The 21,923-nt window shown below is 40.2% G+C and overlaps 2 protein-coding genes and 1 long non-coding RNA gene across 11 annotated transcripts in view; 2 read left to right on the top strand and 1 right to left on the bottom strand.

Moving 5' to 3' along the window:
- LOC148727455 (uncharacterized) overlaps positions 1-21,923 on the bottom strand; it is a 70,403-nt gene that overhangs the window by 21,708 nt on the left and 26,772 nt on the right. For all 7 annotated transcript variants that reach the window (XR_015989352.1, XR_015989353.1, XR_015989347.1 and 4 more), the window contains exon 6: positions 8,366-8,418. This is a non-coding gene — a long non-coding RNA (uncharacterized LOC148727455). The remainder of the gene's footprint in view (positions 1-8,365; positions 8,419-21,923) is intronic.
- On the top strand, positions 1,160-8,308 carry LOC111331814 (uncharacterized). Of its 3 annotated transcripts, none has more exons than XR_015989340.1 (10): positions 1,160-1,418; positions 1,521-1,575; positions 1,914-1,994; positions 3,060-3,085; positions 3,727-3,781; positions 4,023-4,388; positions 5,990-6,043; positions 6,946-6,974; positions 7,216-7,365; positions 7,704-7,800. XR_015989340.1 is itself a non-coding variant. In XM_088726915.1 (10 exons), the coding sequence occupies exons 1-10, from the start codon at positions 1,227-1,229 to the stop codon at positions 8,063-8,065; spliced, it is 1,272 nt and encodes a 423-aa protein (XP_088583041.1). In that variant the 5' UTR covers positions 1,160-1,226; the 3' UTR covers positions 8,066-8,308. The 3 variants fall into 3 exon arrangements, 2 of the variants coding, with proteins under 2 accessions (XP_088583041.1, XP_088583042.1); XM_088726915.1 differs by having other exon boundaries at positions 7,314-7,365; positions 7,704-8,308; XM_088726916.1 differs by lacking the exon at positions 5,990-6,043 and having other exon boundaries at positions 7,314-7,365; positions 7,704-8,308.
- On the top strand, positions 15,241-21,812 carry LOC148727457 (uncharacterized). Its single transcript, XM_088726923.1, has 6 exons — positions 15,241-15,613; positions 16,233-16,269; positions 16,515-16,540; positions 19,945-20,101; positions 20,856-20,971; positions 21,357-21,812. Exons 1-6 carry the CDS (start codon positions 15,386-15,388, stop codon positions 21,585-21,587), a joined length of 795 nt encoding a protein of 264 aa, XP_088583049.1. The 5' UTR covers positions 15,241-15,385; the 3' UTR covers positions 21,588-21,812.

The following is a 21,923-nucleotide window of genomic DNA, read 5'->3' as shown; positions in this document are numbered from 1 at the left end:
TAACTGAGGCTCCCCGAAGGGGGGCTTTTCAGCCACAATATAGTTTAACTAAGTGCTTGAAAATCCCCACTGGCAGGAGGCAGACCAGTGGGCTATTTATAGAGCGCCGACGAGGTGTTGAACTGGGGGCAACCGAGAGCAAATCCTATGAGTGACAGGGTGGAGGATTTAAACCCGGGACGCCGGATTATAAATTCATCACCCTAACCACTCGGCCACGCGGTGTTGAACCATTTCATTAAGCGTTACAAAGTGCATAAACATAATTTCAATTTTGTAGTTTTTGTTAATGAAACACTAAGGATTCTTTCCACGCACGTAGTCAATGGTAGGCAATGGTAGCTAATGGTAGTCAATGGTAGTCAATGGTAGTCAATGGTAGTCAATGGTAGTCAATGGTAGTCACTCTTATTTCAAGAGAGGGCTTTTCCGAGGCCGACGACCGATCAGCATTTGAGGGCATACGAGTTGATTCCCAAGATCTAAACATAAATTCTCCGAGCTGTTAGCCTTACATTTCCCTTAATTTTAGATTTGAATGTTTGGAGCTAAGTCTGGCAGACAAAATCCTCTCGTTGACGTCTTTAGTTTTTTTCATTACCTTTCTAAATGAAATGTATCGATATTGCAAGGAGAAATTAATTTTCGATCATTCCAGAAAGACAAAATCGAATTAACGCCTCCTTTCTTCCCTTTCTGAAATAGTTTGGAAATAAGGAGGAAACTTGTAGTTATATTGGCATTTTCTTTGTAATCTTTTGGGTTTAACTAACCGACACTTGTAACAGAGTGTGTCACATAACCATCATCTGTTTGATTTATCACAAGATTTCTAATGAAATGTAGAAATTATTCATGTAAAATTATTCACAAGCACACTCTTTCGATTAAAGACTATATTTCCAATTAACGCCCTCGATTAGGGACGACCTTTAGCCTGCGAGCACGCGCGCGTTTCCGTAGGTTAGGCGGAGAGGCGTAAACCGGTAATACAAGTGCGTTTGTGAGCGTTCGAGAGATGCTGTTACTTATGTGACACTCGTTTTGTTTACGTGACGCTCTTCAATATAACACTTTCGTCGGACCGTGTTATTGTGGGTGTCCACTGTCACGTTTTTGGCATTTGGCTACGTTTCAATGCACCGATCTTGGCTTCGGATTTCAGATGGGGATTTTTCCTTCACAGCTTGCCATTTTTGCTCGTCATTGATTCCGAAGTTGCGATCATGGAAAAAAAAGAACCCGACCAGGGAGGATACCTCCTTCCTGTTCTAGTTTGCTGTATGTTATTGGCTTGTGCAGGACTTGTGTTCGCTGTTTACACTCACAGAGAACTTTCCTTGCTCAAAACGCAAATCCGTGAACATGAGGAGACTATCCAGACATTACAGCTTTGTAAAAGTGCTCGCGACAATCAGGTTGGTGCCTTATTCACGCATGCACTCCTGTTTGATTTTTTTAACAAATTAACATTCTATTTGCTTCATGTTACTACATAAGTAATTGTGCTGTCTATTCAGGGATCAGAAGCAGTTCGGATCCGGAAGAACGCTCCAGATTCTTGCACTTGTGTTGGTGAGTGAGGCACTGTTCTGTTGTGTGACCGACTAAAGTGCATCTTCGTCAAAATGTGCGGCACAAAATTCCTCAGTATTATAATCTGTTCAGGTTGAGATTCGTATATCCCAGGTTTTCCATTTCATCCGTAGACGACAAAATACTAGGAAGAACGTGCACATTAAGTATAGTCGCAAAAGAGTAGGGAATACTTCAAAAAAGGTTATTCTTTCGCCTTAGGTGACACGTCGAAGGAGCGCTACCTAATGTGTCATTCTTGCATGAAACTTGCAAAGCAGTCAACTATTTTATCATGATCGGAGTTTTAATTTCGTGGCTTCCTCTTTCATTATCAGGAGCTCCTGGTAGACGCGGCAAGAAAGGGCCACCGGGCCCCCGCGGGCCTTCCGGAGCCCCCGGTCCCAGAGGCCCCCAAGGTATGCCTGGAAGTTTATCTTTTAGGTCACATATTGTATCGTTTTGAAAATGGCTTGCTATTTATTTCTAAGCAAGACTTGTGACAATCGCAGAGTGCTCAGACGAGTTTTGCTTCTAAATTGGCGGAACTATTTCTTTCTCGAATAAATTGAAGAATCATTCGATATTTGTTCTGCGTTTTCCTTTTGTTGTTTTGTGTTTTATCGTCCAGGTTAGGATGTTGGTCCTGTCAAGGATTCTTATCGGTCGCAATTACTGATCTTTAGATAACCTGGGTGGAAGTCATGACCAAATTCGAATGAAGAATCATTAATTATTCAAGCTTCGGAGAAATATCGAGTGAGGTCGCTCATGCGTGAGGGTCATGACTTCATTGAGTTCTTGAGTTCCTTCGTATCGACCTGTTAAGGCATGTTTCCTCTAGGATCACGCAACCAATCGATGTACTAGCAAAACACTTGAGCGTTTGTTAGCATCTGTCGTGTTATTTTCGCAAAAGCGATTATTAATCACAAGAAAAACCTTTAAACCACTCATAAACCTGGGTATAGAACTTCTCAGTAGATAAGAATAAAGTTAAACGAATTTGCCAGGAACGAAAGCCACGAGATGTAAGACAACTTTCAGATACGCAACATACCGTAAACAACGTGAGTAATCACCCTTATTTCAAGGTCGAATTGACGATTCCGTCAAAGTGAGTATTCCTCCCTGGAGATTTAAATTTGTCAGGGTATAGTTGATGTTCTATCGAGATGTTTCAAAAGAGCAAGTATATACTTTGGTACCCTTTAACGAAACCATGGATTGTGGCTCTGTTAAGGAAAGAAATAGAAGCAGCACAGCTGTTCACAATTTGACCCTGTAGCTTAGTTATAGAGCATCCGGAGCGCGGAATCCGAAGGTCTGAGGCTTGTTTCCTCTTGGGGATTTGTCGCACGCTCGTGACAAGACGACAAAAATCTTTCTCTATCTTTTATACTGAGCTCAAGACTTAACATCTTTCTTATTTTGATTAAAAATATTATTTCTTTTTCGTTAACATCTCGTTTTTCGTCTCGTAGGGCCACGTGGACCCCAAGGATATCAGGTGATTTATATAAATATGCGTTACTAACCAAGCGTGAGGTCAAGATGGCCGGATATTGGCCAAGTTCTTATTTGCATTTTTATGGACCTCGACTTCGTCTCGGCCATAAAAATGCAAAACAAGAACGAGGCTAACATCCAGCCATCTTGACCGAACAAGCTTGGTTAATAAAGGATTTATTATATCGCAAAAAGATTTCGCTTTGATAGGAATTGAGAATGACTTGTTTATTTCGAGAGCTGGGAAAGAAAGCCAACTGTGTTTGTAGCACAACAAACTCACATGTCGTTTCAGTTTTCTTTGCTTTGACTATCTTCTGCCGCTTTTTGCGTTTTCGTATTGCCGAAATTGTCCAAGAATTACAAAGGTAGTTCTAATTCTATTTTTTTTTTCATGCGCGGGATCAATGCGGGCAATCCCGAGCGGGCAAGATGGGCTCGTCTTACACGCTCGGGTAGCCAATCAGAACACAGGATTCGCCTTATCTTTCCCACGGGCGCTGCGAGCGACGCAATAAAGTTGATTATTGCGAAAGAAACACTTCATACAGGAATCCTTCACCAAATTGCTTCAAGCACCATTACTTTAGCTAATTATGTATTTCGTACTTCCTCATCAACAACGTATTTGTCATCTTTTAGGTCCATGAAAGCATTCATCTGGCTGGCAGTGGACAAAAGATAATCGCGTATCGATGTAATCAGTAAATTTTTTTAGTATTTTTCTATTTACCGTAGTAATCGTTCGATCAAAGCGATAACAATCTTAAATTCAATTTACTTATTCTAAAAAAGGTAAATTTTCCCGCGTTTTGAAACAAACTAGAAGACTTTATTTCTATCGGGTTCTATTTTTTACCGCTGATGATACGAACTTAAATGGGACAATCTGTGAACTGTGAGCCACATTTTTATTATTTTTCCAAACGTATTTACAGCCTCCCGCTCTATTATGCACTGGAAAGTGAGCCACAGAGAAGGCAGCATCGAATATCACCCGAACACCGGATTCATAAAAGTGAAGAGAAAAGGCTACTACTTCATCTACAGTCAAATGTACTATTATGATGGCTCCACCGTGCTGATGGGTCATTATACCTGCATCAATAACAAAAATGTCATGGGAAGTGCCGGGAGTGTTATAAGTTCCTATCGGAAGTACAACACCAAGTATCATGGTGGAGTTTTCTTGCTGCAGGAAAACGACACCATATCAGTCCACATACCCTACAATACACGTTACTACATGGATAGTGAGAGCAGTTTCTTTGGGACTTTTTTACTTGGAGACCTAGCTCCCACAGGTTTGCATACGCTCTTAATAAAGGCAACTTCAATCATACTTTTCAACATGTGTTAAGGCACTGGAGTGTGTTTGGTAGAGCTTAGTATCACAACATTTCGCTTAATTTTGTATCAAGATACGCAAAAACTCAATTCCCTGTAAGATTGGCTAATTAGCTCAATCGTAGAGGGTTCTGAAATCACAGAGTGACTTATTTCTCCATATTTAATCTTCATAATGGCCTGGGGATGTGTTTTCGTTTCAATCATCCCACTAAAAAACCGGCATGCTATAGGTCCACCTTTCTGTTTGTCCATATGTATGTCTGTCTGTTTACCTGTCTTTATGTGTCTCTCTCAGTCTGTCTGTCCATCCGCATGTATGTCTGTTTACCTGTCTTTATGTGTCTCTCTCAGTCTGTCTGTTCATCTGCATGTCTGTCTGTTTACCTGTCTTTATGTGTCTCTCTCAGTCTGTCTGTCCATCTGCATGTCTGTCTGTTTACCTGTCTTTATGTGTCTCTCTCAGTCTGTCTGTCCATCTGCATGTCTGTCTGTTTACCTGTCTTTATGTGTCTCTCTCAGTCTGTCTGTCCATCTGCATGTCTGTCTGTTTACCTGTCTTTATGTGTCTCTCTCAGTCTGTCTGTCCATCTGCATGTCTGTCTGTTTACCTGTCTTTATGTGTCTCTCTCAGTCTGTCTGTCCATCTGCATGTCTGTCTGTTTACCTGTCTTTATGTGTCCCTCTCAGTCTGTCTGTCCATCCGCATGTATGTCTGTTTACCTGTCTTTATGTGTCTCTCTCAGTCTGTCTGTCCATCTGCATGTCTGTCTGTTTACCTGTCTTTATGTGTCTCTCTCAGTCTGTCTGTCCATCTGCATGTCTGTCTGTTTACCTGTCTTTATGTGTCTCTCTCAGTCTGTCTGTCCATCCGCATGTATGTCTGTCTGTTTACCTGTCTTTATCTGTCTCTCTCAGTCTGTCTGTCCATCCGCATGTATGTCTGTCTATACCTGTCTTTATGTGTCTCTCTAAGTCTGTCTGTCCATCTGCATGTCTGTCTGTTTACCTGTCTTTATGTGTCTCACTCAGTCTGTCTGTCCATCTGCATGTCTGTCTGTTTACCTGTCTTTATGTGTCTCTCTCAGTCTGTCTGTCCATCCGCATGTGTGTCTGTCTATACCTGTCTTTATGTGTCTCTCTAAGTCTGTCTGTCCATCTGCATGTCTGTCTGTTTACCTGTCTTTATGTGTCTCTCTCAGTCTGTCTGTCCATCTGCATGTCTGTCTGTTTACCTGTCTTTATGTGTCTCTCTCAGTCTGTCTGTCCATCCGCATGTATGTCTGTCTGTATTCCTGTCTTTATGTGTGTCTCTCAGTCTGTCTGCCAACACCCCAGACCGGGGAACTCAAGGTCAAATACAGTTCTTTTAATTCATAGATGTTTCCCAATCAATCAATATTACTCGGCAGCCGGCTCTTAAGAGGCTGTCTTTAAGACTCAAATGATGTTTATTAGTTGCTTCAGACAATTTCTAACGTTTGGTGGCTTTGTTTGTTTCATTAGCTACCGAGTGTTAATGCTTCATGATATCCTTTTTCATTTTTTGGACCATCAGGAAAAATTGACCCGCAAGGTGTATTAGGGCCACCCGGTCCCATCGGTCCCCCAGGTAGTCATGATCAGATGTTATCTCCTCTGGCAGGGCTCATGTGTCCTTTTGTGTCTGTCTATCTGTCTGTCGGTCTGTTTATAGCTTTTGTGTCTGTCTATCTGTCTGTCGGTCTGTTTATAGCTTTTGTGTCTGTTTGTCTGTCGGTCTGTTTATAGCTTTTGTGTCTGTCTATCTGTCTGTTGGTCTGTTTATAGCTTTTGTGTCTGTCTATCTGTCTGTCGGTCTGTTTATAACTTTTGTGTCTGTCTATCTGTCTGTCGGTCTGTTTATAGCTTTTGTGTCTGTCTATCTGTCTGTTGGTCTGTTTATAGCTTTTGTGTCTGTCTATCTGTCTGTCGGTCTGTTTATAGCTTTTGTGTCTGTTTGTCTGTCGGTCTGTTTATAGCTTTTGTGTCTGTCTATCTGTCTGTTGGTCTGTTTATAGCTTTTGTGTCTGTCTATCTGTCTGTCGGTCTGTTTATAGCTTTTGTGTCTGTCTCTCTGTCTGTCGGTCTGTTTATAGCTTTTGTGTCTGTTTGTCTGTCGGTCTGTTTATAGCTTTTGTGTCTGTCTATCTGTCTGTTGGTCTGTTTATAGCTTTTGTGTCTGTCTATCTGTCTGTCGGTCTGTTTATAACTTTTGTGTCTGTCTATCTGTCTGTCGGTCTGTTTATAGCTTTTGTGTCTGTCTATCTGTCTGTTGGTCTGTTTATAGCTTTTGTGTCTGTCTATCTGTCTGTCGGTCTGTCTATAGCTTTTGTGTCTGTCTATCTGTCTGTCAGTCTGTTTATAGCTATAGTTGATACTATATAGACACTCATGGTTTGGAAGTTGTGAGATGAGGTACAAGTATTCCTCTTTAAAACCGATTTAAGTTTTATCTTAAAGTTGAGATGAATTTTTTTGTCTTTCATTTCTTAGGGCACCAGGCGATATCACAACAAGGACCCGTAAGACTTGTGATTTTTTTAGAACATCATTTACGAATATACCCAGAGATCATAGTTTTCACTACAAATGGACCGTTGGAATTAATTTTTGTAGTGAATATGTTAAACCCAAACGAAAAAACTGAAGAACAGGCCTAGTCGAAGACATTTGTGACGTTGACTTCCCTTTAAGTGTAAGAAATAAAGATATCACTTACAAACCCTGTCTGAAATTGCCTGCAAACACTATGCCTTTCGACAGGTAACTATGGTCTGCTAATGAAGGAGGCTGAGGATTTAAACGTAGCAGAAACATGTTTGTTTTTTGCAAGCTTAGCGGACCTACACTGTTTTTGACAGGTTGGAGAGAGCATCTACTTGGTCGGAGACGGCACAAGTCTCAGCAATCCTTGTAAGCAGCGGTTTATCATTACAAATATTTATAGGCCAATAGAAGATACCTTATCTTCTCTTGTATAAAATCCAATTACTCCAGCAGAACTGGAGACATATTCTCTGTTACTTGAAAATAGTTTCAAGCTTTTCCACATTTCCATTGTATGAAGTTTTTCTCACATCGTCTTGACGTCCTACAAGCTGGAAGGGGCCGGGTGGGGAAAAGCGACGGGGGGGGGGGGGGGGGAGAGAGGGAAAAGAGTAGGTAAAGGGAGGAGAGAGATGATGGATATTTGATACAATTGTGTCACAGTGTATTCGTTGATGCATTAATAAGATTGTTTTTTCACACAGTAAGTAATCTCATAACCAACTGGGTTGTACGTAATAAACTGGGCTCCATTCACTACGACAGAGGCTTCATTACAGTCATCAAAGCCGGACATTACTTCATATACAGCCAAATGTATTATCACGATGCTCGAACCTATGTGATGGCTCATCACACATACATCAACAATGAACTGGTGTTGGAAAGTGTGGGAAGCACTATTACCGACAACACGAAGTTCAATACCAAATACCACGGTGGAGTGTTTCTGCTCAAAACCAACGACACCATCTCTGTTCGTATACCGTACATTCGACATTACAGCATGAAATCTAGTGCCAGCTTCTTTGGAGCGTTCTTGCTGTATTCTGGTGAATCGAACTGATTTAACTGGAGGAAATGATGTCCCGGATGATAAGAGACTTCCTCAAAGCTTTCATTACCTCATTATATAGACATTAACATTGCTGCTGATTTGCGGGCGTTTTCACCGACTATGTAAAAAGGGTCTTGTCTTTGTATTTGTTAGAGGCTAGATCGGCTGAACGTGGATTGAAATTTATGTTCTCAGTCAAATAATTGCAATGTATATCAGAATACAGTCACAACTACGATAATGCTTACATAATCCGTCTAACTTCCCTTTTTATCCTATTTGTAGTGATCTTTTTATATCAAAACTCACCTTGTTTACTTTAATGCACAATTCGTCACATGGATGTTTCAAGTGACCATTCTCTAAAAACAAAAAAGGAAAATCCTGCTTACAATACAGTATCAACACACGAGGGAAAAGACCAGTTATTATAAGAATAGTCTACGGTCTAATTTCTGCTTTCATCTGTCAATATGTATCTAAGCGCGGGATACTTTGTTTTAATTTCACCAATCATACATTTAACTGTTACAAGACCGTCAAAAATTAGAATGACCAAGGCTAGTTTGGGCCGAAAGTTTAGGTTCGGGGCCTAAGCGTCGAATGAACCTTCAATATTGTTGTTTCTGTGGCTCTCATTTCGAGAACGTGGCGAATTTTGGGTATATTGTAGGTGCAGGAAGTCTCTCTATGTCACACCTGTATCAATGTTTTATGATCTATGTCACGATTTTACCATTTAGCTCAACAGCAAAGCGTTGACCACGTATTCTCGTTTGCCCTCATAAAATCTCTTGTGTACGTTTTCAGAATGTTTCTTATTGCCCTTTTTAACTCATGAACTGCGCGCATGCGCAGTGCAAGAGCGAGTTATAGATATGATGTGAAGAATGGCACTCGCTCGCTCGATTGGTCGATTCCTGTAAACTTTTTTTCGATTTTAGGCTTTTGAGTACATTTGATAGTTTTTGGCCAGTAATAAACAAACTAAATGGCGACCTTTGTTGCTAAGAATAGTGGTGGGGTGAAAAAGAAGCCAATGATAATCTTAAAAGAGTTTAAAACTACATGTTTTTCATCCGTGAATTAAAGTTTGCCCAATCCCCGAATACACTTTTTTCTCTTGCAGCGTATATTTTATTTATGGTGTCAATGCTTCTATTTTTGAATATATATATATATATATATGCAGGAAAATGATTATTGTGTCTGAAATAGAAAAAAAGAAAACAAAGAAAGGAAGTTAAGCGATAGGTACGTGTTAAGTTTTTACTAAAAAATGAAGATGAAAGATAAAAATCACTAAATATTATCGTAGGTGTGCAAATAGGCACGCGGGTCACATTTCAAAAGGAATGTGAAAATTTGTCCGTGAGCGAAGAGATCTCAAGTTTTATGGAAACCGTCAATAGGAAGCAAGACGAAAATGACCGATAAATATTTCGGGACGACCGTTTTATTCAAAACAGTTCTTTATTTGCTGTTATAAGCGAAAAACGTACGGATTTCTTTCGTGTAAAAAGCCCACGCGGTAAAATTCATCCTGCTTAGATCGTTGTTTACTTGACTTCACGGCCAGAAGATTGCGTTGGGTTGTGTTGAAAATTCTGAAAAACTACGATTTAACACAAAATCTTCGATCAAACTATACTTTTTGAACACATTGTCACTCGAACCAGTGATGGGCTCCTGCTCGAACATAATATTTACTGGGCCATGGAATCGTTCAAATTGTCGCTAGACCCTGCTCGAAGTCCGAAAGTTCGGTTTCCAATTTACGTCCATATTTCGCATGGCTTTAGAGAATCGTACTGTCGTTGACTCGAGAGGTTATTTTGTCACCTTTAACACCTTGATATCCATTATTTTCCGAGGAGAGTATTCTATAGCACTGCTACTTTATATTCTGAGTTCCTCAAGGTCTAACTCGATCACAAAGGACCGAAAAATACGACTTGAAAATTTTGAAGGTCGTCCGTGCGGACGCCATATTTTCAAATTTGATCATCTCATATGAACGCACAGAATGATGCTCCTCTAGTACCCCCTAAAGCAATCAAAATATATGCGCAAACGACGGATTCTGATTGGTTTATTGTTCTCCAAATTATAGAGGAAGTTTGGGGGGGACAAAATTCTCCTTAGTAGAGGAAGTAGGGGGGAAAGCGTTCCCGCTCGAGCCAATCGCGCGGTTCGGGCGGTTAAGGAAAACGAAAAATTTACTTTCGCGCTGCGGATTTGATCCAACCACTCCTTCGTAACAGGGAAAGTTCCTATGATTGTGACAGTACCACAAGGCCATCTACGGCATGACTCACTAGACAGCATAAGCGTAACAAGAACGCAACCTTTTGATAATCATATATATATATATATATGTTTATCCTTATGTCCGAGCGTCCCGTCTTGCGCATATTAGAGAGATTTAGCAAGAGGACGGGAACGTCAGTTGACAACGGCGCGCGCAGCAAAAATATCGGTAAGAAACTGGGTCGAGAACGTCGCCCCGTTGTGTTTTAGAAGTGATTTAGCAGTCGTTACAACGAGACGTCAGCGCAATATCTGTTCTTCTCGGCTTTTCAAAGATCGCCAACACAAATTTTCGGTTTCACAAACAGCTTTAAGGACAACGAAACTATCCTCGTTGAAATTTATGCAACAAGCGCAAACAGAGGATAATTATTAGTTATGGAAAGTTAGATGTTAATATACGAACCACATGGGCGATTAAACTCTATAATTGATCCATTCCAGGTAAGACTCTTGTCTGTTGATTTATCTATCGAATTTTAGAGCCCATTAGATATTTTTTTCTGCGATTTGTGTTGTTGTCATTTCGTTTCGTGCCATTAGATTTTAGCACTGCTCATCTTTCTTCGTAATTTTAAAAAGTATAATTGGGAAATTATCATCGTTTTTCCCCTTGTTTACTGAATATTTCTATTCATTCATGACGGTACATCTTTTTTGAACATTGAATACTTAGAGATGCAATACATTTTTAACGAGGTTATGGCGAAACCATGTAGAAGCCAATACTTAAATCAAGTACATAATGTTTTCCCGACTTGAGGCAGTCACGAACACGTGCGGTGAGGTCTGCTCGTTTTCCGCTTAATTTCAAGCCTCTACACTTTAACCAACGCTTCAATTGTGTGTTTGTATAGTCCTCTTGGTCTTGCTCTAACTTTGAGCCAGGAACACCGTCGTTTTGATTTAGAATACGAGCTTTAGAGCCGCTTGAACTAGAGATGGGCGCATCGTCGCCAATATTCATTTACTCGAGAAGCCTGTTTGTTTGTCCAAATCGCTCTAGGGGGTCAAAATTTTGTGACGTCACAAACGCGCAGCGCCATTCACGAGTTGGCTTACAGAGCCTTTGATTTGTAATGTTTTGCGGTGTTCCGGCTTTATTAGGTCTTCCTGCCTGCTTCAGTGTTTCTGATAATTTTGGTGTTCCGGCCTGTTCAGGTGTTCCGGCGTGTTCCGGTGTTGCTGCACACGCCTATCTCATGAGGGATTTTGTGTTTGCTTGCAAACGAATAGCTGTTACAACAACGTCAAACACAAGAGTTTTGTGTTTTTACCGACCAATTATTGTCACTGGATTGCCTTTCTTCGCCGAGGTCAAACAATATTCGTGCTACAGCTACTAATCACGCAGTAAATGCTTATAATTGTTCAGTAACGAAACAGTTCGGAAAATAAGCTTTTTCTCAGAGTGTGTTGGAGCTAAAAATGTTCCACATAACAGATATTCGAACTGGTTTTTCGGAGGTACCAGATTCATATCCGATTGACTACAGCTCCGATTTTTTCTGAGCTTCTTTCAATATCAATCAAAGCAGTAATATATGCGACTAAGAGGTGACGCACCCACTAGGCTATTCGCCAAAAAAACCTTAGGCGGGAGCTTTCTTACTCGCGCGTGGACTACTCGCCACCGAGAGCCTGCTAATTAGAAGATAAATATAGCGAGTCTCCGAGCGCTACCGATAGGAGCTGAAGCTATGTTCTTTCAATGCTTAGCTAGGGCCGGATGCTCCTCCACTGCGAAATAGAAGATTTATAATAGCCACGTTTGTGTAACAAACATCTAGTTCACTGCTAGGGTGAAAAAGTCCATAGATGCCTTTTCAAACGCCTCATATCTTCATCAGTTGTCAGTTCGAGAAGAGATATATCTCTGGTCATTTGCGTACCTCATGGCGTGCCTCAAGGGAGTATCCTTGGTCCTTTGTTTTTTTGTATTATTTACAAACGATCTCCCCCTTTATGTTAACTCTGGGAATATACAGATAGACTTGTACGCAGATGACACAACCCTCTCATGTTCTAGAGATGTATGTTCTAGAGATGTGGGACACTTAGACGAGCTTCAGGGTAACTTGCCGTCTGTTTTAAAGGATGTAGAAACCTGGAAAGGCACGAACAGACTGCCAGGGGACATGCAGGCTAAATTCAACTACGCCAGAATCCGGAATTTTTATTTGTTCTGTTATGCATAGCGAGCTATGTGTTACGTTGGTTATCGGATATTGTATTTGCCAAGAGACGTAACCAGATTTCCGTTTCAGTAGTGAACGAAGTTAATGTGTTGTGTACCCTTTTTAAACAATCAATTTCCCAGAAACATAAAGAGGAATATCTTTCAAGAAGTTCCCTGTTTTCTAGTTCAAACTTTTTAAAATTGACAAATAGCTCTTTGTTATTACGTCTCGATAGATCTTAATACAGTGGTTTTTATTCCTTTTCAAAACATTGCAAAACTTCAACCGGTTAGCGGTGCGGACCTAGAGCATTTCCCTGTATTTTGTTTATTGTCCGGTATCACTATCTTTGCAATAGTTTTATCCTTGAGGGTATACGTTCAGCTCTCTGTTATCAACAGGTTTATCACTTCCAAGAGGTTATTATTTAACGTCTGAACTGACTCACATGCAGGGATTTAGTCTAGACGAATAGCAAGGAGCAAATGATCTTGGAATGAAGCCAAAACGGAAGACCCTACATGCATTATCAGCTGTGTTATGAAAGTGCTGTATCATGGCCGATGTTTTTGTTTGCGTTGTTGCGCTTTACTCATTCATGCCTAACTGTCAGTGAACTCACTCAAGAAGGAAGCGCGACAGACAACGAAACTCAAACTTAAGATACAAATAATGGCGCGAAGATGAACTCGCAAATTTGAGCTTGAAAATTTTTCAGCGCGTGGAGCACACCATTTACAAAGAGCTTCCGTGGAATGCGGAGGTTGTCATTTTATAGCGACTTCCCATGATGAACAAACAAGTTTCCCTCTTCCGCTGTAACAATAGAAAAATGCTCTTTTCTGACTTGAATCAACTCTCAAAGAAAACTTCCATTGCACTGGACGCAAGTTGAGGAATTTTGCCGCAATTCCCAAATTCTAGCTGATGATATTCGATTTAAACCAATAACGCTCGAGCGAAAATATATGAACGATTTTATGACTCATTATCCCACAGAAACTTTTCTGATAAACCTCGCGTTTTTCGAGTTTAGGGGACGGTCTCCAAGATTTTGACAAATATTGGAAAGCTTTAGGCGGTAAATCATGCATAAATCATCCTCACTTGTATCTCCCTGATTTCACCTGAAATACATCCTGATCGAGAGGACTTCCCACTTATGGCCAAAGATGCAAAACGTTTTTCTTTCAGACGGAAACAGTAATGCATTGGTTATTGGGGATCCCACGAGTCAGGTTGATTGTAAGAGTAGCATAGGTTATGGTAAAGAAAATTGAGTTAACGTTGTTATGGTGAGAATCGATTACGATCGCCGGCATATACGGACATTTTTACAGATTTTATAAGACTTATGTCATCATCGCTATACCTAGCCTTCCCGAGTGAATCCTTCATTCCGCTGGGAAACTACACTGAAATCAAACACGTACTGTAGAAACTGATTTTAATCCTCCTCCTTTTTTCAAAACTGTTGAAGAATTTCATGATAGCTATTCCTGTGCAAGTCTACCATGAACTTCCTGTTTGTGTAGAAATGCGAATTTTTCGGCTCATTGCTTAAAGCGTCTTTGCTCTTGTCATTTTTCGTTGTGGGGAAGTGAATGAAATGAACACGTTGTTCTAGTAAGTGAAACCCAAATTTTACATGTTTGCATGCTGCAGTTTTTCAGTCATCTGTTCGATTATTGTTTTTTTCTTTTTTGTAAACGTGGGAATCTAAGTTGTTAAGTTAATTTCTACCGCAAGAATGACATCATGACTATTCTTGACAGTCCTCGACTGGCAAATTGGCCGCCTTAAAGAATTTCTAGATCTTTCGTTTCGAGCGTTAGCCCTGAATTAGAGCCTCGTCATTCTTTACGGTGGCCAATTTATGTTGTCAACTCAGTTGATAATACCAATTTACCTTGTAATACACCTTTCTGTTAAGATGTTATTTCAAACCCATTGTATATATTTAGATTTTTCAGTGTAAAGGCCAAAGGTGCAAACATTTTTTTCTTTTCAAGCGGAATAGTTGAAATAATCATAAATAAACTTGACTTCAATATCAATTCATTGCTCACTGGGGACTCCAATTCTGATTTTGAAAGCAACCTGGGCTATGGTGGAGAGACAAACTCAACAGTTTCCGATGGTGAGAGTCGCTTTCGATCGCACATACCGAAAATTTAAGATTCCAAAAGACAACACCCATTCTACCTGTGATAATCCTTTCTGAGATGAAAGACAGTTGAAATTGATATTACCGATAATCATCTAAAGAAGTGAGCAGGAGACAGAAACTCAAGAAGACAAAAAAAAAATTCCTGTCACTGACACTCAGTGTTTCCTTCTGAGTCGAAATCGATCGCACATACCGAAAATTTTCAAGATTCCAAAAGACAACGCCCATTCTACCCGTGATAATCCTTTCTGACATAAAAGACAGTTGAAACTGATAAAACCGCTAATCATCTAAAGAAGTGAGCAGGAGACAGAAACTCAAGAAGACAAAAAAAAAAAAAGACTTCCTGTCACTGACACTCAGTGTTTCCTCCGAGTCGAAATCGTTCGCACATACCGAAAATTTTCAAGATTCCAAAAGACAACACCCATTCTACCCGTGATAATCCTTTCTGATATGAAAAGCAGTTGAAACTGATATTACCGATAATCATCTAAAGAAGTGAGCAGGAGACAGAAACTCAAGAAGACAAAAAAAAACAAAAAAACTTCCTGTCACTGACACTCAGTGTTTCCTTCTGAGTCGAAATCGTTCACAGTTAAATAGCTCAGTTCGGCAAACGTTCCTTCAGTCCATCTACCCGTCCTGGTCAGATCATCTCAGCTCAGAATGGAGAATCCACAGACTATGAAGAGAGGCCCTTCTTACCAGACATCAGCGCGCTTGATATGTTGGTGTGTTTTCTTGTCGATCGTTGTTTGTCTGTCTTTTGCTTTCAGTGTCTATTCTTTCAAGCGTGTGTCGTCGCTTGATAAAGAATTTCACTCAAGAACTGAGACGAACAATTCAGGAGAGGAACAATTCGCCACTTCAGATAATAACGTGGCTGATGGAAAGGTTGGTGAATAGTTAACCTAGCCCTAACCAAAGTCTATTTCATCTAACCTAGCCACTGTCAAATCAGAGAACCACTTAAAATTACTCATCTAAGAGTTTCCAACGAAAAATAACTTGGGAAAAAGATGAATACAATGGCTGAGATCTTGACGATCGCGAGCATACGAGAGAATATCTACAGTGGATGTTTAGACCTTCCGATATTTACGGACGGCCGCTCTTAAGAATCATCGAAGCATACTATTCCTCTCGTAAATTGCTAATTTTTTTTTTAAACTGAACCCTGTCAACATAACTTGAGTCTAAGGCAAACATCATTTCCCTCAATATGAAAGAAATAACTGAACACCATGATAGTTCGCTAAGATGGAACACACCCAAATAAAGAGAACAAATAGAATTGAACAAGTTTGATTACAGTTGGAGAAGATAAAGTGGAAATGTAAATGATCAACTATCAGCTTACTATGTACTGAAATAATGGTGTTTTTGTCAAACTATTAAAGGAAATCATGATAGTTTTTCAAAATCAAGCCTACTTTGAACATATTGTTTACGAAGAAACGCGATTTGCTCGCATAGCTAAAAGTGCTTTGGCTCTGGATATTTTTTTCGTCAGGAGTTGAAAAGACATGGTAGCAGAAAACATCGCTCTCGTAAGTTAAGACCTATATTTTTTGCGTTGTTTATAGCAACATTTTTACGGAAATCATATCATTCTTTCCTAAGTTGCAGCTCGCTTCCTGTTTGTTTATTTCTTTTTAAACGTAGGAATCTTGAATAGATTACGTTTAATTTCGTTAATTCATATCCCCATTAATCGCGTCATGACTATTCTTGACAGTATATGACTGCACTGTAAGATTTCAATCCTTTCTTTCTTGTTTCTTTTCGTACACAGGACTCCCAGCGCAACGACAATCCTTGGTAAGTACGAAAGGGTAATTATAGCGCATCACTCCTCTGAATGAAATGGCAAGCCAGAATCGTTCGACAAAACACTGCCTCACAAAGTGTTGATAATTATAGTTTGATGTTTCTGTGTTTATTGTTACTTTCATAGTCTGCTGATCTGTGATACTACACTTTATTCATTCTTTAGTCTCCTGCCCGGCTGTTTTCTAATCTTGACATGCCCCGCGTTTTCGCGAGATTCATCAAAAGCATCGAGGGGGGCTAGTGATAATCATGATCAATTCGATCACGTGGCGGCGGCCGCGGAATTTGGCTGGCTCAGGTTGTTTTCGTAACCGTTTTTTCTTTGCCAGTGCTGGAGATATTATTGAGATCAAATGAACGCTCAAAGCACTCGAAAGTTTACCGAACCGTTACAATCTACAAATTGAAATCGTGCAGTACTTTACAGAGATTCGAGGATTCGGATCAATGTTACTATAGGTAGTGTCGGTCGATATGGCGACCAACATGGCGACCGACATGTCGACTGACATGTCGGTCGATTGTCGGTCGACAGTCGGCCGATAGTCGGAAAATAGTCGGTCGACATGTCGACCGATATACGTCGGCCGATAGTCGGTCGACAGTCGGTCGATATTTGACCGACACTTGGCCGACACTTGGCCGACACTCGGTTGACACTTGGCCGATGCTTTACCGATACTTCACTGACACTTAAATGAAGCTTCAATGGCATTTTACCTATTGTCGAACTTATGGACGTGTTTTAAGGAAATCTTAACTGGATAAAACTTCTGCTGTTCTTCGGGGCATGGACTAAAACTAGAAACAACGAAACGACTGAAACAACCGAAACTGCTGAAACGAAACGACCGAAACGAAACGTCCAAAACAAAACCCCCGAAACAAGGGAAACGAAACCATGCCATGCTGTTCTGCTGTTCCTGCTCGGAGTTTTGTTCTCAGCACATTCATTCAAAGGGATTTAGCCTGTGTAGCTGGCGGTATTGTAAGCGCACGCGAAATAAAGTTTTGGCGGCGGAGCCGCCGCGAGGAGAATGGGGAGAGAGACTTTGAAATACCGCCTGCACGAAAACCATAGGTTTTTGAATACTCCGCACACCAGTGGGCGGTAGAAACGGATTGGTCCAGAGAAATACACTCGTCAATCAAATGTTAGAAGATCCCTCATGTATTTCCCAAGGGACGCTGAAAATTACACATGCATATTTGAAATGAAATGTGTGGCACTGAAGTTGTGCTATTAGGCACAATAGCATACTAAGGAACAATATTCGATGATCAAGCATTGAGGTAAAAACACATTTTAAATAAACGGATACCTTCCAATAGACGCATTTCACTTCTTGTCACTCGCCATTCGTTAAAGCGTAAGCTCTACGGATCTTTAGAACAAACTCCTCAAAGGACCCTTTCGAGGATAACACTTCAAAATTTAAAGAACGTTTGTGGTACAGAGGTTATCGAATCAATATGGTAGCAAAACTACTATCAGAAATCAAATAAAAAAAAAAAAGGAGTTTCGTTGAAAATAAAAAAGGATCATTTATACCAGTGTCAAACTTGAAAGAAGCTTTACACAGAAAATGGCACTTAATACAAAATTACCACCCTCAGCGCCATTTTTCTAGGGAAATTTTCAATAGTTACCACTCATATCCTTTAAAAGAAGAAAATCCCTTAGACATGCTCGTGAGAGCAAAGAACTGATTCAACAAAACTCTAAGAGGTTCTATACATGTTTTCACACAGGAAGGGAATCAGTGTGGCCTGTAAATCTTTGCCAATGAGGCGATAAAAGTGGGCGGCATTAAAAATACCCAAGTTCTCTGGCAGGCGGTATTTCTCGCGGCTTCGCCGCTCGCTTCTGGGGGCTTCGCCGGCAAAAATTTATTTCGCGCGCGCCTACAAAACCGCAAGCTACGCAGGCTAAAAGGGACTCGATTTACATTGTATATCAAAAGGCAAGCTTCCTAAAATGCCCAACTTTTTTCGAGAAGTTCTTTATCCCCTTATTTTTGCACTGAAAAAGCAGTAGAGGAAAACTCCGCCTTCGGTCTTCGGAAAGTTTCATCATGGGTGCTTACTTTTTCTTAAAGTGGGACGGTGACTCAAGGATTTGCGTTTATGAGGGTTTTCACTTTCCCGTTATTGTTACTTGCTTAACGGACTTCAAGTCGTGAGTGGCTCATGTTGTAGTAAATAAGTCACCCCCAAATTTTTTAAAGTCACCACGCCAATCATAAGTCGTTTCTTATCTTAATCACATACCTGAAATTTGATGCCTTTAAATCAAATTTTTCTTCAAATCAAACTTTTCAATACCGACTCTGCAACAATACACAACCACACGAGCGACGTTCAAACTATATTTATCGACAAAGTTCAGACACTTGACCGATAGACTACCGACACTCGGCCGATAGACCACTGACACTTGACCGATATTCCACCGACACTTGACCGATATTCCACCGAGACGCGACACTCCATCTGTCGGTCGACATATCGACCGACTATCTTCCGACTATCGACCGACTATCGACCGACTATCGACTGACCTGTCGACCGACTATCGACTGACCTGTCGACCGACTATCGACCGACATATCGACCGATATATCGGTCGACGTGTCGGTCGCCATGTCGGCCGACAATACCTATAGTAAAATTGATCCGAGAATTCTTTAGGAAACAAAAAGTAAAGAAAAGGAAATTTCAAGATTTTTTGAATCTAAAGCATTATGAATTACGTGTGTCCTACTCTTTACCATTTTGTTTTCAACTTTATGGAAAACGATACAAGGTTCTAAAGCAATGTGACTTACTGTATCGTATTTTTTTCTAGTTCATCATGTAAGACAACTTATTTCTGACACTACTGAAACGCACTGCTTATAATTAGCCATATCGTCATTTGCACATGCGCAGACGTTTGACCACTTTGCTATGCTTTGTCATCACCCACCCACAATGCAGCTTATCGCGCATGCTAAAGAATTACGGTGACGTCACCTGACGTAGTCATAGGTGAGCAAAAAGCGCGCGCTGTGAGTTCCAAGAGCGTTTCATTCTTGATTTCTGAACAGAAACTAAGTGCACACTTAGCTTAAATGAAACAGATGAAATTAGTCTTTAGTCATTTATTGACCACAATTTCCACTTTTGTGTAGTGTGATATAAGATATTCCTGTTAGTGTTTAAATCATTTTTTTAATCATTGTTTTGTCTGAGGTGTTACTCTTTTCATTCGATAATGTTTCAAATTCCTTCTTATTTAAACGTTTTTGAGGTCATATCTCTCTGATCAGTAAGAGATGTTACATTTTGAAAAATTCGGATGGATTCGCTGACTGAAGGATTGTCAATAAAAGGTAAAACTAACATTTCAGGAAAGCGTTGGGGATATCACCAAGCGCGACGCCTGGTTCCGCGGGAATGCTCGGTTCCGGTCTCGAAACGATGGCGGTCATAACGCGAGTCACTACCTAAAGATTGATGGAACATCCATGCGTGTGGTTGCAAATGCGCTCAGTACAGATCCAGGAAGTAAGTATCTAGGCAAATAAACAAGAGGTAAAAACTCAGTGTGAATCACATGCAACAGTCATATTCGGATGAGAGGCAAACCTTATCATGGCCATTATTAAGAACAGTAATTTACTATACAATCTACACGCAGGCTTGATTTTCAAACTTTACATATTTTTATCAATTCAGTTTTGCGAATCAACCCCTTTGAAGAAAAGCCTAAAGACCTGGCTTGCAACAAAGCCAGGTCTTTACGCCCTGAATTCTGATGTTTCCAGCTACCCCATGATACGCTTTCAGTATGTAATAATGTTACGTCCATGAAACAGAAAATCTACATTCTGTGGATTATTTTACTCAAAAAATTCCAGTTCTTGGGAACCAACTAGTTTATATCTATACTCCAAACTTTGAAAATTCATATTGTGGTGTTTAGCGCATAACCCTTCTCAACCTGGTGCAATAAATGTTTATCATTGGCCCCCCTCAGGACTAGATGTAAGGGAGCAGTGTGCACCCCCCCCTAAGATGACCTGTCGCTCTTTTAGGTAGCTAGTATTCTGCAAAACATCTGTTGACTTCAACCTTCAGCTACGTCACTCGTTAGCGGTGCAACCCCTTCTAGGAAAAATACTGAATCTATCTTTTCTTTGTCTCAAAAACGAAACAAAACAAAACAAAACAAAAACAAAACAAAGCAAAGCAAATCTAAATAGATTATTTGATTATTTACTGTCATTCCATTAATATCAATTTGTGTTATTTTTAACAGCTATATTCAAGGTCCATCTTGTTGACGATTTTGACGGTTCTGTTGTTATTTTGGAGAGTAGCTATAGCGGAACCGTAGTTGCTATAAACAAAGCAGATGACACCGTTTTTGCAAAGGTATCAGCACCCATGGGGATGGAACGTGAGGGGGAGGGGGAGGGGGAGGAATTGGGAAAATTCAAGTTAATTACTGAATATACCAAATTGAATAATAGCACGCCTACAGAATTATCATAAGAAGAAAAGTGCTGCCCATAATTAGGAAGAAAAAAAGAAAAAGATTTGAAACCTAGGTGTACAAAGGCCTAGCAAACCAAAAAAAAAAAAAGCATTCGTGTATCTCTTGGAGTCCTCAACGACGCATAAACGGCTTTAATTCTTTTAAGGATACTGGAAATTACTATTTGAATACAATCTGTGAAGTTGAAGTCTTCCTAGAGACTTTCTAACAAAATAACTTGGGTCTGATTTTAGAATTAATGCGATGTTTTCTCTCCATTAGAATTTGCCGACACCATTGAGCAGTCTCAATTCCTTGGTTCAAGTGAAACATGTTTATCCCGAGATTTTGTTTAAAAAGGTACCCAGAACGGCTGGGAGTATTTTGTTTTATTTGAGGTCATACTTCAGTGATGAGCGGATTCTGGGATTTGATAAGAATGGTCTTCCAATGATTACGAGCCAGGTGCGGGCAGGTTCAATTGAAAGTCTTTTCACGATGACTATGGACTAAGTACCTTACTACCCCCATCGACGCAGCACCACAGTTTCTTTAGATACTTACCCCCTTTATTAAAAGTCTTTTCAGGCTATTCTGATACAGACTGTGCATCAGTAAATAGCAAAACTTTGAAATAAGAATGTTACCGCTGGTCTGGATATAAAACCAGACTCTAAACTGATATATCGAATAAATGTAGAAATAATAGGATCGGGAATAAAAACTGAACAAAACTAATGACATGCGTCTCTTAGTTGACTATGTCTTCGTTTTCATCGACCTTCATCACTTTCCGTCGGTCTCCGATTCATTTCTCAAAACACATTAAATCACTACACTTTCGTTTGA

Source organism: Stylophora pistillata, chromosome 7, assembly GCF_964205215.1.
Source record: "Stylophora pistillata chromosome 7, jaStyPist1.2, whole genome shotgun sequence".
Lineage (NCBI taxonomy): Eukaryota > Metazoa > Cnidaria > Anthozoa > Scleractinia > Pocilloporidae > Stylophora > Stylophora pistillata.
This window is presented reverse-complemented; position numbering and strand designations above follow the sequence as displayed.

What these genes read in the sequence shown, in the direction of transcription:
- LOC148727457 (XM_088726923.1), top strand. Translation starts at nt 15,386, where the DNA reads ATGGAGAATCCACAGACTATGAAGAGAGGCCCTTCTTACCAGACATCA. An exon ending in ATAACGTGGCTGATGGAAAG is followed by an intron (nt 15,614 to 16,232) that starts GTTGGTGAATAG and finishes TTTTTTCGTCAG; the next exon opens with GAGTTGAAAAGACATGGTAG. An exon ending in CAGCGCAACGACAATCCTTG is followed by an intron (nt 16,541 to 19,944) that starts GTAAGTACGAAA and finishes CTAACATTTCAG; the next exon opens with GAAAGCGTTGGGGATATCAC.
- LOC111331814 (XM_088726915.1), top strand. Translation starts at nt 1,227, where the DNA reads ATGGAAAAAAAAGAACCCGACCAGGGAGGATACCTCCTTCCTGTTCTA. An exon ending in AAAGTGCTCGCGACAATCAG is followed by an intron (nt 1,419 to 1,520) that starts GTTGGTGCCTTA and finishes CTGTCTATTCAG; the next exon opens with GGATCAGAAGCAGTTCGGAT. An exon ending in AGATTCTTGCACTTGTGTTG is followed by an intron (nt 1,576 to 1,913) that starts GTGAGTGAGGCA and finishes TTTCATTATCAG; the next exon opens with GAGCTCCTGGTAGACGCGGC.